At 40.0% G+C, this 16,788-nt stretch overlaps 1 protein-coding gene across 2 annotated transcripts; it reads right to left on the bottom strand.

The window, feature by feature from the left end:
- Window positions 1-472: 472 nt before the first annotated feature.
- LOC118469452 (NLR family CARD domain-containing protein 3-like) lies at window positions 473-15,926 on the bottom strand. 2 transcript variants are annotated; one of them, XM_055015746.1, is made up of 13 exons: window positions 15,562-15,926; window positions 13,151-13,253; window positions 12,047-12,163; window positions 11,615-11,731; window positions 10,634-10,738; window positions 10,321-10,399; window positions 9,974-10,202; window positions 5,669-7,466; window positions 5,403-5,576; window positions 2,987-3,160; window positions 2,713-2,886; window positions 1,979-2,025; window positions 473-1,839 (listed from the first exon to the last, which is right to left on the bottom strand). In XM_055015746.1, the coding sequence occupies exons 2-13, from the start codon at window positions 13,237-13,239 to the stop codon at window positions 1,274-1,276; spliced, it is 3,669 nt and encodes a 1,222-aa protein (XP_054871721.1). In that variant the 5' UTR covers window positions 13,240-13,253; window positions 15,562-15,926; the 3' UTR covers window positions 473-1,273. The 2 variants fall into 2 exon arrangements, with proteins under 2 accessions (XP_054871721.1, XP_054871722.1); XM_055015747.1 differs by lacking the exons at window positions 10,634-10,738; window positions 11,615-11,731; window positions 12,047-12,163; window positions 13,151-13,253 and having other exon boundaries at window positions 15,562-15,920.
- Window positions 15,927-16,788: the final 862 nt, after the last annotated feature.

Below are 16,788 nucleotides of genomic sequence, written 5' to 3'. Positions count from 1 at the left end.
ACTGAAAACACCTGTCACTCATTTACCTCTCCGTTCATCACACAGATTATAATCTGCAGCATTACTGACTGTTGAAACATGCAAGGAGATTATATGTATACGCACATGCAAGCAAGCTTGTTTAGTTTGTTATGATTGGAACTTTTACATCTTTGGCTTCATGTATTGACAAGTCAACTGATCAATTAATGGCCAAAAATAATCAGCAGTATAGTCAAATCTGAAAAAAAATCATGAGTTAAAGTCTTATTCTTTTATAGAATGACCCTAAAGAAAAGTTAAACCAATCTCAGCACTGTAACTTCAGTTTAAATTATACTTGTAAATGGTTTTATTGAATTAAACAGCAGCTTATCTTTTAATCTTACATGGTAAATCATCATGGTGATTGTTGGCTGCTATCAACGTGCCACTAAGCCAGTTAACTCATATGAACTCACAGCAAAGTAAAGTAAGCACAGTACAGTACAAATGGATTTTTGATTAGAGGAAAGCTTTATTTAACAATCAAATCAAACATGAGAATAGTGGGCCATTAACTGTATATTTCAAGTCAGTGTTTCATGTCTTGACAGTTTGAAACAGATAAATTACGTAAACAACATTAAACATCACTCGTAATGAATTGTAGAAAAAACTAAAAATATGACTGAGATTCTGATCGGCAAGTGCTTTGCTGACCATTCAAAACGACTACCACAGACTGCAGAGACGATTAATGTTGTATTTCACTGACAGCTGATGAAACCATTTCACTATCTCCTCAAAATTATGTTTATACAGTGATAATGCCTTTTCCTAAATATGTCCTAATGATTCAACATTGTTTCAGGCTGGTTTGATCAACATTACACAGAGTTTATGGCAGTGACTCAGCCTCCAATTTTCCCAGATCTCAATCCTATCGAGTGTCTGCGGGATAAGGGTAGGGATGCAGATATGGAAAAACAAGTCCAATCCATGAATCCCACCTCACAACAACCAGGACTTAAGAGATCTGCTGCTGATGTGTTGGTGCCTGTCACTGGAAACCTTCAGAGGTCTGTGGAGTCCACACAGTATTAGGCAGGTGGTTTTCATGTTGTGGCTGATCAGATTTTCAGTCAGAAAACAAATACACTCCTTCTTGAAACATTTAAAAATGGACATTTTTTCATTATGCTTCCTCAAGGCCTTCCACCAGCTATATGCTCATGTGCATTGGGGGTATATAAATGTAATTTCACTGAGATAATTTCACCAATGCTTACTGAGATGTCAGAGATTCTCCATCTTACACTGAACACAGAGTAACTGAAGACTCCAGTGACAGCATCAAAGACTCCACCCCCAACCCAAACCCAAATCCAAAGCCAGGATACAGAGGTTCAGTGAATGTGGTGTTGAAGGTGTGGAGGTGGACCAGAGAGTCTGAGGAGACTCTGTAGAAGGACAGAATGCCAGCAGGATAGTCCACATACACTGCTACTCTCTTGGAAACAGGGGAGGATGAAGAGATGGATGTTCCTCTGTTATTGTGACAGGCAGAATAGCCACCACCACAGCAGCTCAGAGTCCACGACTGATCATTCCCTCCGAGCCTGCAGTTGGCACCGTCTCCTTTCCTTCTGATTCCTCTGTAACTCACTGATACATGTACCTCTCCACTCCACTCCACCTCCCAGTAAGACCGACCAGCCAGACCATTTCTGCACAGCAGCTGATAGCAGCGGTCAAACCTCTCTTTTTCATCAGGATAAGGCTGCTCCTTCTCTCTCACCAGCATCACCTTCCTGTTGCTATCAGAAAGCTTGAGCTTTCTGTGTGCAGTGTTTCTGTCCAGTGTGAGCTCACACGCATCTGACAAAGACATGAAAACACAATGAAAGGTTTAATATTGGTAAATTAAACAAGACAATTGTGAAGAAACTGCAAGTAAGGACTGTAACTTGATTAGGTAATGTTATAATATCAAGAGTCAAACTGAGTCCATACTCACACTTCTTCAGACCAGGTTTTAACCATTGTTCTCCACCATTGTCCACCCTGCAAGAAAAAAACCCCCCAGTCAGATCAGGGTGTTCTTCTTGATTCTGGGAACGGGAACATTCAATAACTTTGCAGAGCACATCATTTCAAAAGGCCTGCTCTTTACCTGTATGATCGTTTGACTCTCATGTTGTTCTTGGACAACAAAGGCATTTTGCTGTCGCACCTCCCATGCAGGTCAAATTTGCACTATCTGACTGCAGATGTGAGCACTTTGATAACAACAGCTGCAGACTTACCTGCAGCTCCTGGTATTAAATGTTGTGTTCTTGGAGAAATCGTTTTTGTATCATACTCACACTCTTAAGGTGAATTTGCAGCCAGTCCTGGACAAAGTGGCAGTCATTCTAAATCTATACCACTTGGACTGAAATTATGTATTTCGGATGATTTGGAGATCTTCTTAAGTCCCTAATCAGACTCTGAGGCATCAACAAGACATTAAAGGGCTCTTTCAATCTTGATATGCTGACACCACACACTTCAATAGCAAAAAGAACAACAGAGCCTTAATGTCAGAGGTTCAAAAAACATAAGTTCCACCTGTTGAAGGTTCTTCACATTGGACCTTTGTCTGGTACTCCTGGTTTGAATTTGAAAGCTTTAATTTTGTGGTGAATGTACTGATTGTTTTTTGTTTGTTTGTTTTACATTACTGTTTGATGTTGTGCTGTCTGTCCATACTTGAGAGTGGCTAGTTTCCAGTTTAGATTGTCCAGTCCAGCTGTCAGTAGCTTCACTCCTGATTTTCCTGGATGATTGTAGCTCAAGTCCAGCTCTTTCAGATGGGAAGGATTGGAGCTTATAGCTGAGACCAGAGAAGAACAACCTTCTTCTGTGACCAGACAACCTGACAGACTGGAAGTTAGAGAAGGTAGCGTGTCATCTCTACTGACACTAAACAGGATGTATAGAAGTATTTATGCATCATGTCTTATAATAACTTTGGATTTCTTACCCGAGGGCTTCCAGTTCACAATGTGGATTCTTCAATCCAGCAGAAAGCAGCTTCACTCCTGAATCCTGCAGGTCGTTGTTACTCAGGTCCAGATCTCTCAGACTAGAGGACTGAGAGCTGAGAACTGAGGACAGGGCTTCACAGCTTTGACATGGCAGTTTACACACAGCTAGCCTTGAATGAGAAAGATGTGTTTAAAATAATTAATCCTAACAGAATTAGTAATTTTGGTGTGAAAGTATTGTCTTTTATAAACTTCAATGTATCCACAAAAACAGTAAAACAAATATTACAGAATGCTTAAAAATTTAAATGTAATGTAGAAGTTTTTATTTGTTTGTACAGTGTTATAATGTAGTTCTTTAACACTGTGGCTGATTGTGATTTAACTGAAATATTTGCTAGCATGTAATAGTGTTGATGCTACCTCTGTGAATAAATCACGTTTTGATGGTATATGTATCTTATTGTTAGGATCCGGCTCTAGCCCCTGCCCTTCTTTCCCTTTTTCCTCTTTTTCCTCCTTTCTCCCCTGTCATGATTTGTTTCTGTGTTGACCTGTCTCTCTTTGGCTCCCTCTGTCTGTCTGTCACTTCTCCCTCATGTGTCTCTCTCTCTCCCTGTCTCTCACCCTCCTGCTTCACCTGCTTCACCTGCCTGCACTCTGTCTTGCTGATTGCTTCAATGAGTTCCAGCTGCAGCAATCAGTTCACACCATTCACCTGTTCTCCACCTCACCTCCACCTATTTAAGCTCTGCCCGTTCATTCACTCCCTGCCGGATCATCGACCCACATGCCCTCTGTTTTTGGACTCTGTTTTTGCACTCGACTTTTGGACTCTGTTTTCACCACCATTGGATTTCCCTCACCCTGGACTCAGTTCCTCTTTTAGGATTCCCGCTATCCCTGTTTTGATCCCCAGCCAGCAGCTTTAGTCTCGTCTCCGTTTCACCCCAGATTTCTTGAGCCAGCTTCCCTACCCCTTCTATTCAGTTCCCCCATGTTGTAAGTACCCCTCCTTTGCTTAGTTTTGTTTGTTCTAGTTTAGTGATCTTCAGTTCTCAAATTCATAGTGTTTGTTCGTAGTTTGGTTTAGTCTGTTTTCCCCTCGGTTATCAGTTTCCCCATTTTGTGAGTATCCCTCTTTAGCTTAGTTTTGTTAAGTCGGTTCAGTTTGTAGATTTCCGTTTTTATTCATGGAGTTAGTTGTTAGAGTTTATTAGTTTTGGTTTGGTTCTCCCCCCCCCCAGTTCAGTTCTGTGTTCCCGTATTGATTAGTTGTTTTGTAAAAATAAATCTCTTTCAGTTATTCATTTTGTCTGTCAGTTTCTGTGAGTCTGCGCTTGGGTTCCCCAGCTCCCCCCGCGTAACACTTATAGTCAGGACTGGTCGTGTTGAGTCTCTCGTACATGTCAAAAACCGCTATCACATCTACCCACAAGGCAAACTTCGTCCAAAAGATCATCAAAAGTACCACCCCTTGCAATCAGCCAATACATATTAAAGTAATTATGTTCTAGTTTAGAAATGAATTTGAGCATGACTTTAACTTGTAGAAATTACTCAGAAATACCAAGGCTCTCACGGTCAGCTTCCCAAACATGGATTAAGCCTTTTCCTAGACTAAAATAAAAATTCAATGAATTGCACAGCCTTTTGACCCAACTTCCTGTCTGAACAGGAAGTTGACACAAATTCTTCTGTAGACAGTAAGAAGGAAAAGGAGAAGCATTTATATGCCACTGTGGATTGGATTTCAGCCAAACCCGTGTACTACAAGTACATCTGCTGACATCCTGTTGTTGTACCATAGAAAACATTGACTGTAAGTTGAATAAAATTAATAAGCAATTCAACGATGCGTATCAACAAGAATTTTGTGGAAGTTATACTGTTACAGCAACTTTTGAAAGCATTGTTTTTAGGTTAGCCTTTGAGTCACATATGGTGGTTTCTTCAGTAGCTTCAAAGAGATGTTGCTATTAATCATTTAGCCTCACCATGCCATTGCTGTATTTATGTAGCTGTTGATGTACCATATTATTTATTTGGATTTGAGCCTTTTTTGGGGGTTATATTTGTATCAGTTTAGTTTCTAACTTGGCATGCTTGTGAATTCAGATATTTGCCGTTGTAACGCAAATATTACAGTGGTGGTGCTGTATTCTGTTTCACTACATTTTTTCATCCTCATGCACTTCAGGTCTGCAAAGGATATCTCAAAGGTTCCATCCTAACTCTCATGTCTTTGTAAATGCAGCCTGGCTAGCTGTATAATTGAAGTTACCACACCTTGAGGAGGACCGTATATCCTCATCAGAAGAGTTTTTAAGTTTTTCTTTTAGTCTAGGACCACACTTAATCCATGTCTGAAAAACTGAGCCTTGGAGTCTCACTCAACAGCTGCATTCTGACCTGAGAGTTTCCAGTTCACAGTGTGGACTCTTCAATCCGACAGAAAGCAGCTTCAGTCCTGAATCCTGCAGGTTGTTGTTACTCAGGTCCAGATCTCTCAGACTAGAGGACTGAGAGCTGAGAACTGAGGACAGAGCTTCACAGCTTCTCTCTGAGAGGTTACAGCTGCTCAGCCTGAGTAGGATGAAAAAAGTTAATCAAGTTTGTCTGTTTTCCTCTGATAACATATTAGTCATAGTTGCACATCAGGTTATCTATGAACCTACACGGCTTTGTTGGAGGCTTTGACCACTGGTAGTAGCCTCAGAAGAGCCTCCTCTGAAGCGGAGTATTTCTTCAGATCAAACACATCCAGACGTTCTTCTGATGACAGTAAGATGAAGACCAGAGCTGACCACTGAGCAGGAGACAGTTTGTCTGTGGAGAGACTTCCTGATCTCAGGAACTGTTGGATCTCCTCCACTAGAGAATCATCATTCAGTTCATTCAGACAGTGGAACAGATTGATGCTTCTCTCTGCAGACAGATTCTCATTGATCTTCTTCTTGATATACTCGACTGTTTTGTGATTGGACTCTGAGCTTATTGTCTGCTGCAGATCTCCTAGACGTTTCTGATTGGTCTGCAGTGAAAGACCAAGGAGAAAGCGGAGGAACAAGTCCAGGTGTCCATTTGGACTCTGCAAGGCCTGGTCCACAACACTCTGGTGGAGATATCTCAGTTTTGGTTTCTCTTTAGATGCTTTTGACTTCTTGGAGGTTGCTTGTTGCTTTTCCATCAAGTTGACACCAGAATTGATGAACGTCTGATGGACATGAAGAGCAGCCAGAAACTCATGAACACTCAGATGGACGAAGCAGAACACCTTGTCCTGGTAAAGTCCTCTCTCCTCTTTGAAGATCTGTGTGAACACTCCTGAATACACTGAGGCCTCTCTGATATCAATGCCACACTCTGTCAGGTCTGATTCATAGAAGATCAGGTTTCCTTTCTGCAGCTGCTTAAAAGCCAGTTTTCCCAGAGATTCAATCATCTTCCTGCTGTCTGAAGTCCAGTGTGGGTCTGTCTCAGATCCTCCATCATACTTGACCTTTTTCACCTTGGCCTGAACCACCAGGAAGTGGATGAACATCTCAGTCAGGGTCTTGGGCAGATCTCCTCCCTCTCTGGTTTTCAACAGCTCCTCCAGAACTGTAGCAGTGATCCAGCAGAAGACTGGGATGTGGCACATGATGTGGAGGCTTCGTGATGTCTTGATGTGGGAGATGATGCTGATGGTCTGCTCCTCATCTCTGAATCTCTTCCTGAAGTACTCCTCCTTCTGTGGGTCAGTGAACCCTCTGATCTCTGTCACCATGTCAACACACTCAGGAGGGATCTGATTGGCTGCTGCAGGTCGTGTGGTTATCCAGAGGCGAGCAGAAGGAAGCAGTTTCCCCCTGATGAGGTTTGTCAGCAGCACATCCACTGAGGTGGACTCTGTAACATCAGTCAGGATCTCGTTGTTGTGGAAGTCCAGAGGAAGTCGACACTCATCCAGACCATCAAAGATGAACACAACCTGGAAGTGCTGAAAGTTGCAGATTCCTGCTTCTTTGGTTTCAGTAAAGAAGTGATGAACAAGTTCCACCAAACTGTATTTTTTCCCTTTCACCACATTCAGCTCTCTGAAAGTGAATGGAAATGTGAAGTGGATGTCCTGGTTGGTTTTGTCTTCAGCCCAGTCCAGAGTGAACTTCTGTGTTAAGACAGTTTTCCCAATGCCAGCCACTCCCTTTGTCATCACTGTTCTGATTGGTTCATCTCTTCCAGGTGAGCCTTTAAAGATGTCTTCTTGTCTGATGGTTGTTTCTGCTCTGTCTGCTTTCCTGGATGTTGTTTCAATCTGTCTGACCTCATGTTCATCATTGACCTCTGCAGTCCCTCCTTCTGTGATGTAGAGCTCTGTGTAGATCTGATTCAGAAGAGTTGGGTTTCCTGCTTTAGCGATCCCCTCAAACACACACTGGAACTTCTTCTTCAGGTTAGCCTTGAGTTTATGCTGACAAACAGTATCATGAGTCCCTAAATGAACAAAAGATAAATGAAAATGTGTACAATTTCACTGTACAGAAAAAATAGTGTTTTATCCTCTTTAACTTAACGATGAAAATTGCAGATTTTTTTTCAGTTATCAGTGCAAGTCCCTTAAATATCTGTTGATTTCAAATTTCATCACCACTTAGTAATTGCATTATGTCTGGTGGCAAGTGTCTGATCTCATGAAAAATCAAAAGTAGATACTTTATAAACATTATATATGCAATGCAGGCCCAAAAGTAGAAACTTAATGTAGCTAAAGTGGATACACCTTTGATCACTGACGCACAAGTTAGAAAATCTGTGATGGCTGGAACAAAACTGAGCACATCTAATTTCCAGTTCGACTAACTGCATGAACATGGTCATTAATTGATCTGTGAACACCGGAACTGTATCAGTTTTGGATTAGTGGGCTGTGTCTATATGCATGCACACATCAGGGCTCCGCATGGAGGAGACTTGCCAGAGGATTTTAAAAGCCTGATTGTGTGATACAAAGATGGAAAAGTATACAGGAAGATCATTGGCCTACTAAAATTCTGTCAAAAACTGTTTCAGTGGTAATCAGGAGGTATAGACTAAGCCATAGTACCACTTGTCACAGCTGCAGCAGCCATCTTCCCAAAATGACATGACAGTCAATGTTCTTCAGACCCACGTTGTGGTAATATCTCAGACACAGCCTTGGCACATGTAATACAAACTGGAGCTTCTGTGACAGGTCATACAGTCTGAATGACACTCCATAATGTGTATCTCAGTTGGAACAGTTGGCATAATAAAACAATCCCTTGCATGTTGTTCCGCAAAAAACTGCCCCAAAAAACTTTGCTAATCAACGTGAAAAGAGGCCTGATGAATAATAGGAGCGCATTGTTTGGTCAGATGAGATAAAGAAAAAATTTGTTCGGCTCAGATGAGGTCCAGCATGTTGTTTTGTGTGAACCTGAGCTGGACTACCACAGTGAATGCATTGCCCTGACAGTAAAGCACGGAGGTGAGAGTGTGATGATATGGGGCTGAATGGTTGCAGAAGATGTTGTGAAAATTACATTTAAAGATGACACTATGAATGATTGCTGAAATACCAAAATACTGGTTGACATGATGACTCCAATTCTGCAGAAGACTGGTAGAAAAGGAATATTCCAGCTTGATAACCATCCAAAGCACTCTGCTAAAATCACACAAGAGTTTCTTAAACTGAAAAATGTGAGACTATAACCTGGCCCAGTATGTAGCCTGACATATATCCAATAGAACATCTTTGAAGTATGAAAGTACAAAAAAAAAGTCAAAATGATGCCGGTTTGATTCATTTAACGTTTAAATGAAATTGCACAGGGATGTATTTGCTTCTTTTGTACACTGTACAAAGTAATTGTAGGAGCCAGTGAGCGCTACGTTGTAAGTAGGAACCAGTGTTTGTCTGGGCAGGTGTTCCACCTGGAAGGTAAAACAGTTTTGACCACTGAAGAAGCCAGTCATTGTGAATTGTTTGTTTGAGATGAAGAATGTTGGTTTACAATTGCTTAGGAGCAATAAATGCACAGATTACTGAAACACAAGCTATTGTCTCAGGCTCTCTCCATTAGATGGCGTAAACTTTGACACAGCATCCAATTTGATATCTATATAGACTATATGATGATAATACCAATTGAATCTTTGCCTATGATGGCTTCGGCATGTACCCATCCATCTGCTGGTAAAGCAATGAACAATAAAGCCAGGCAGTAAGCATGCTTTCATCAGCATGTCACTTCATGCTGCCTTCCTATTGGTTGTTTCGTAGAGTAGGCTGTAGCAGCAGTCACAATATGAGGTGGTCATCCTAAATTTGTGACTCTCAGAGTTTTGGTCAAAGCTGCCTTTGGTCACAAGACTATAACAATGATTATCTTTGAGCTTCTCTCATGGTGTGGCATAGTACCGAGGAGCAATGGCCTTTCATGTTGGTCATCTTTTGTCAGGGACAACAATAAATAGTAGTTTCAGAGATAACCTAAATCTGTTCTGGAAGCGCTGAGCCTTTCATTAGAAGATATAGTCTTCAGTCCCAATGAAATGACCACATCCATTTTCACTGAAAATACATCTTACAGTTTTATATTCTATCAAAAACTCACTATCCAGCCATGTATTGTGTGGATTTCAGAGGTGGCTTCAGAAGCGGTTCATTAAACAGTGAATATTTCAGTCCAAAGGCTTTACTCCAGTCATTAAGAGGTTCACTTGTTACGTATCTACTTGCCTTTCTAGCTAAAGTTTCAGTTAAGTGTAAGTGAATCACTCGTGTTTGTTATTTTTGATTAATCTGTACTGCATGACTGTAAGACAGATAGGATGCATCCATGTCTCCTGTCAGTTCCTCTTGGTGTGCTGTTCAAAAGAACTCTTAGACCTATGCAGATGTGTAATCCATATTTACGGCAAAATTTGTAAACATTCCTCTTTGCATCATGATAAATCTGTTAAAATCCTCTTACTGCTCTGCAGACAGTCAGCCAGCTGGTCCTGCTTCATTTTCCTCAGGAAGTGCAGTGTGATCTTCAGAAATGATTCTCTGCTGCTCTTCCTTTGCTCTTCATCCTCACCCTCCAACACTTCCTCCTCCTCCTCCTGACTCTCTGAGCATTCTGGGTTATCTGGACTCAGAACCTTCTGGATCTTCTTCAACTCGTTCTTCACAAAACGAATGATGTTCTCCTCCAACAGCTGAAACACAATCATGTTCATCTGGAGGGCTGTTTGTTGACAGCAAGCAGCACGAAGACTGCTCAGAGCAGAACTGTTACTGAAGTTAGCAGCAGTAACTGAATGTATATTTACACACCATAAATATGGAGTCCAGGTCTTTTGGATGCTGCTGGGCAGACTGACTGCTGGAAACTACTGAACTCTGCTGCAGATGTCTGAGGAAAAACATCTTTTTAATATAAATTTCCAAAACATACATACTATTTTCTGTTGCTTGTCATAGTAATTACTGGTAGAAACACAAGGGGAGCACAATAAATGCTGCTCTGTGATACGGTGTGTGAGCAGAGATAAATCATTAGTGCATCACAGATAAAACTTTGGATTGAAATTTGACAGACTGATCAGCAGAGTTGAAAAATTATCAATAGATGTATTTAAATTCTTACCCAACATCAGCAGAGTGCCGTCCATGTTTGACGTCAACACGTCGACCCTTAGACCGATCGGACACAGATCTTAATCCAGATGGATGTGGTTTTTGTGGAGGGAACCTGTTATAACACAACTATGATCAATGTGCATGTTAAGTAACTTCTTCCAAGACACTTAAATTGTAAACTGCCATGTTTTGATGCCAAACTTTCTGTTTTTTAGATATGTACTTTTGACTAGCTTTTGTTCTTACCCTGACACAACCATAATCAATGCAGATATTAAAGCTGCAGTAACCAGAAATTTGGAAAAGGTAAAACTTTTCTAAAACTTGAAAATATAGCACCTCTTGTCTCTCTGTCCCATGCTGCTCCTACCATGCAAGCACTGGTATATGCATAACCTTCAGATATGCAAAACTAATCAAGCTAAACAGTAACGTTCGTTTTTGGCTTGTCACAAAATTCAAACAAGCTCTCAAGTGAAAATCAGTTTTCACAAGTTTTTTGGAAATTGTTTGCTCAGAGGTCTCCAGAAGCCTCAGACAGGTATCAGTCAGCCAAAAGGGTTACAGCTGCGGCAGTTGCAGAAGCTAAAACTCGGGTGTGGGAGGAGTTCGGAGAGGTTGTGGAGAGAGACTTTCGCTTGGCCTTGGGGAAATTCTTGGTATGGTGCCTGAGGATCGGTGGCTCCCAATTTCATAACGGGGGACCAGAAAGTGTGTGCCAACTATCGGGGTATTACACCTCACAGCCTACTCGGGAAAGTTTGCTCTAGGATGCTGGAAGGGAGGCTCCAATCAGCTGTTGAACCTTGGATTCAGGAGGAGCAATGCAGATTACATGCTGGTTGTGGAGCAGTGGATCAGGTCTTTAGCCTTACGGAGCTGCTGAGGGGGTCATGGAAGTTTCCATCAGGCAGTCCACATCTCTTTTGTGGACTTCGAAAAGGCCAATGACTGTGTTGTCCATGGGGCTCTGTAGGGGGTATCTTACCCTGGATCAGCAGACTGCTGTCCACGTTTGAAGTCTTCAGGTCGACCCTTAGACTGCTCACTCTGCATGGACACACAGCTGGATACAGGAGAATCCGGTTTCTGCTGATGGATCCTCCTACAACAGAACGTACATTTTTGCCAGGCTTATAAATACTTGTTGTAAATAGTTTAATGAGTGACGTATCTCATATAGATGACAATTACAGTCTTGAAATGCTTTTTTAAGTTTGTTTTTTCTTGCTCCTCTAAAACTCTCCTAAATAAGATATGATTATTGATCCCTCACCTAGGAAAGCCGTGTCTTACAGTAAATTCCTTTAAGATGATTCAAATTAGATTCATGTGTTAACTTTCCTTCTAGATAAAATACAGCTTGAGATCAAGAATAATTTCTTTCAACCAATACTGTGTAATTGTACTGAATTCTTACCCTGGATCAGTAGACTGCTGTCCACGTTTGAAGTCTTCAGGTCGACCCTTAGACTGCTCACTCTGCATGGACACAAAGCTGGATGCAGAAGAGTCTGGTTTCTTCTCTTTTATCTTCCTATAGGACATAATAGAATGAAGACACGATTTAAGGGGAATATTTTTTCTTCTTCTGGCTTTTCTTCTGAACTTTAACCATTTTGATATTTTTCTTATTTTTGGTGAAAATTCCATGCCCAAAAGTATTTATATCCCTTGAATCTGTTGCCAGTTTTTAAGAAAATGCAGCTTCTATGCCATTCCAAATTATCTTGGTAATTTCCACCATTGAAATACACTATACATTTAGAATAGCTGATACAGTTGTTTTCTAGTCAAGAATTAGCCAATTCCAAGTCATGACTAAAACCAGAGAGCTAAGTGAGCTTGCTAGTATGGTCCAGCCATGCACTGTGGCTGCTCACTAGATGTGGAAAGGCTACAAACCCATAGTCAAGTGTTTTCAAGTCTCAGTAGCCACAACGGCAAGCATCATTAAAAAGTAGATTGTGAAAAGCCTTGGGCAGCATTGGACCTTCTAACAAGACAATGACCATAAGCATACAGTTTAGGTGGTCAACAAATGGATACTTGAAACTAATGTCAACATGCTGGAGTAGCCCAGCCACAGATTCTAGATGGGACTGAGGTCTGAACTCTGAATGAACTGAAAACCAGACTGATGGTAAAAATAAATAAATAAATAAAAGACTGCCAACCTCAAAGACCTGGAGATCAGTGCAAAAGAGGAGTGATCTAAAATCTCACTGAAGACATGCAGAAAGCTTGTTAACAATTACAAGAAATGTTTGATTGCTGTGGTGGCAAATATAAATGAATAATTCTGGACATGCCATTTTTTGTTTAAAAAAATGTAAAGAAAACATTAATAATTCCACATAATCATCTGTAACACAATGGCTCACTGTCTTTTATCACTTGTCATTTTAGCTAGAAGAAACCTTTTGGTCGAGTTAAATTCACTATAAATCAAACTTGGTATGAATAACTACATAAATACCACATTGAGTCCTAATTCATGGAAAGTTAGAGATGTTCATCTCACCTCTGAAGCTTGGTCTGGCTCCCATGTTTCCACAACAGAGTGGTTTTAGAGGGAGGGAGTCCCTCCTCTGTGTCCTCATTTTGATTCATAGCAGAATCCACACCTTCACACAAACACAACATTCACATCACTGCACACATTACTTCTCATTACTGTCACTGACATGGCAAAGATATCTGAAGCCGTCAAACTAAGGCACTCAAAGATAAAAGTTTACAATGTAAAACAATGCTTTGCTCATCACTACAATATACGCCAAAATCACACAGGAGTGGGAAGAGTGAAAATTGTGGCTTGGTCTGACTTAAATACATTTTTTTAAACACCTGTGGAGTATTTAAAAAGAAAACAGAGTAACACCACCCTTCCAGTGAAGAGCTGCTGAAAAATAAATGTGTCTGTAGAATGATAGAACGTCATCCAGACATTTGTGCATCATTGGTATCCTGTGTGCTAAGGAGGATTCAGTCTGCCATCAGAAATAATGGTGGACAAACAAAGCGTTGAAAAAAATAAGATTTTAATCTCTGTAAGAAAAGTTGTACTGCATTTTGATACATTTAGTTTCTACTGTGGGGCCTGTATTTTTAATATAGTGAATCTATATGATTAGTATTTAACTTCACATTAAAGCAAATATCCTGCTGTTCAATGTAGAAGTGATGCAGCCATTCATACATTTAAAAATTATTGCACAGGGGTGTACTTACTTCAGCTGTATGCTTTATTTTAGAAAATCAAGAGCAGAAATCTGAAGTTTATACCCAAACCAACTTTTCTGCACTACAGTAAGATAGAGAAACAACATGACAACTCTGACCATTTTGCAAAACAATTTCATGTTTTTATTGTTAACGCTAAGGACAAGGTGCAGCAACTTGCAGTAATAAAAGATAAATGACAGCCTTTATTAATACTTGTTCTATGGCTCTTATCCAGATTGTTTTCTCCTGACTAGATCCTTGCTTGTTTTGGATCTACTCTCAGATGTACGTCGCTTTGGATGAAAGCTAAATGAAACTGTAGGATTGTAGAATTTATTAATGCAGCTCCCATCTGATAGCATCACCTTCAGTAAAATATTCAACTGCATTTTTGTTAATCATTGAAATAGTTTGCTGATCTAAAAACTAGTACACTATATATCTAGTATTTAATATATTTAATGTTGCATATGTTGCTCTTATTCGTAGCTGCCTTTTATTTCAATTAGCCTTTTTTAAAAATTTTTTCTTTTGCTAACAAAATTTTAAGTTCGAGAACGTAGGAAAAGTATGCTAATCATTTTTGGTTTAGATTTATTTCCTGTTATTCCTCTGGTTTCTGCAGCTGTCTCTTCAGTTACATCAGTAAATATATTAAATGAATATTTAATGCCAACAGAGTTTTTGCAGAGACGTTAGCTGTAAGAACTCTCGTTTTAGCATATTTAATGATTGTTTTTGTTCAGCTCATAATGAACCACGTGACTTGTTAACGTCTTCAGAGTGGTTTTACTTTGCTGTAACACGGGAAAAATGTTAAGGTACAAAGGGCCCCATTACAGCCAAATGTCTTGGTTTTTCTTTAAATATAAATTGTCACTTAGTTCAAGCGTGACTCGTCTGTGTGTGTAGTTACAGTGCAATGGACAGATTGATCAGCTGTTAGAACATAGTTCCGCCGCTGTAAAAATCTTGTTACCTGTTTGAACCTACGATTGTTTCTTCCCACAGTCTCTGTGCAATTTTTTTTTTTCCCTTGTTTTCCTTTCTCACTTGCATGGTTTCATTTCATTTTGGGGAGGATTTTGATGTTGACAATGCAGCTAAGTTCCTCAAATTCTAAAGTGTTCTATTAGCAGAAAGTAGCTTGTGGTCTCATTGTATATGTATATAAATATAATGCAGATGTGATGGGTGTGTGGGGAGATTTGCGTAGAAGTAGAATAGTAAATAGTCTGCACTTGCAGCTGAATTCTACAAAGTGCTTTACTATGAAAGTTTTATTCACTCAATCACACACACCCTTTACAGATCTGTTGAGCTATAGGGGGTCACAGCTGAGTTGTCATAAGCCAAGGGAAAGAAAGCATGAAGACTTGCCCTTGCTGTGTATTCTGAGAAACCCTGTGTTTTTTTTCCCAAGTTTGTTGTACCAACAACAAATTACAGTTTCAGCTTATTCACAATTACAAACTTAGACATAATGAGGTAAACATGATTGGTCTGATGTGTATTTTCAAGTCAAGTATAGCTATTTTAATTTTCATGTTCAAACAAATCAGAATACCAACTCTGCTGAATAGACTGTAGTTTTCTTTTTTACAGTGTAGAAATGGTTCTATTGTGACCGTTATAGATTCACTCTGATGAAAATCAGGTTTTCACACCAAATGGCACCAAATGTACGATACATTATGAGTGACTTACGCAGTCCATCCAATGGCGGAGCTTTTCCACTTGGAAATGCAGTCTAGCAATGACAGTCTTCTGCAACTTCTATTGTTCCTAACAGTCCATTATATTTTAATACTCATCTTCCCGATGAGGCAGTAGATGGTGATGTCCATTAATGTCTCACAGCTTGTGGCAAAGTCCACTGAGAGAACAGAGAATGAAAATGCAGTTGAAAATGACGTCACATCAACATCCAACAAATTAATCCATCCCTGCTGCAGCTATTACAACTGCTTTGAGATCAGTTTAACGATGACACCCGCTGACTGTGAATTGGTGGAAAACATTTGGTTACGTTACTGTTGGTTGGTAGAAATATTCTATATGTAGCCAATGATTGGACGTAAATATGGCGCTCACAGGTCTGTTGATTTACACACAGCTTCAGTTCTTTTTGTTAATCTTTAATCTGAGGTGATATCTAAAGAAATATGATCTTTTAGCAACCATGAACTTTGAAATGATGAATTCAGGACAACTGTAGTCAATCATTAGCAAATAGATACTTGTGAACAGATCTTAAAGCTTTGAAGGAGCAGTTTATTGTATGTCGTAGCACCTTGGAATGGCAGAGATTTTCTCGTCAGAGCTCATTTATCATCAACTAACTGCTGTCAGTGATTTCATATCAAAAAAGTGAGGCAGCAAGTTAGAATACAGCAGATGTTTATAACGTACTGGACCAAATCAGTGGCCCAAGTAATGTCTATTCTTGGTTAATGGATTAGTTATTTGGTTAATCATTTGGCATTTGAAACATCCTAAAACAGAGACAAGTTCTTCCACAGTGTCCCAGAACCAAAGGTCATCATAAAATATTGTTTGTTCCAACTGGTAGCCCTAAATCCAAAGAGGTTCACTTCACTAAAATGCAAGATAAAGAAAAGCAGCACTGAAAAGAAAATGGCGTATAAGAAGCTGAAACCAGTATTTTCACTAGAAAATACATGTGCAATAATGTGAAATGTGAAAATACACAGGTGACAAAATAAAGGAAAAACTAACATAGCATTTCTTTGTATAGTGTTGGGCCAAGATTTCCCACCAGAACAGCTTTAATGCTTCTTGACACTGACTCTCCAAGTCTCTGGAAAAAACAAAATAGCTCCCACAGCATAACAGAGCCACCAAATCCTGTCTCTATCGGGGTTAAATGTTAAGGCCTGCTCGGTTCTCTTCATGTATGCAGAATCGCCCACT

This window comes from Amphiprion ocellaris, chromosome 12 (assembly GCF_022539595.1).
Source record: "Amphiprion ocellaris isolate individual 3 ecotype Okinawa chromosome 12, ASM2253959v1, whole genome shotgun sequence".
In the NCBI taxonomy this organism is placed as follows: Eukaryota; Metazoa; Chordata; class Actinopteri; family Pomacentridae; genus Amphiprion; species Amphiprion ocellaris.
The sequence above is the reverse complement of the archived record's forward strand: the minus strand, read 5'-3'. Positions and strand labels throughout refer to the sequence as shown.

Coding starts and splice junctions, on each gene's coding strand:
- LOC118469452 (XM_055015746.1), bottom strand. CDS start 13,239: ATGAATCAAAATGAGGACACAGAGGAGGGACTCCCTCCCTCTAAAACC. Junction 12,164..13,150: donor AGCCAGACCAAGCTTCAGAG/GTGAGATGAACA, acceptor TATGTCCTATAG/GAAGATAAAAGAGAAGAAAC. Junction 1,840..1,978: donor AAAACCTGGTCTGAAGAAGT/GTGAGTATGGAC, acceptor TGTCTTTGTCAG/ATGCGTGTGAGCTCACACTG.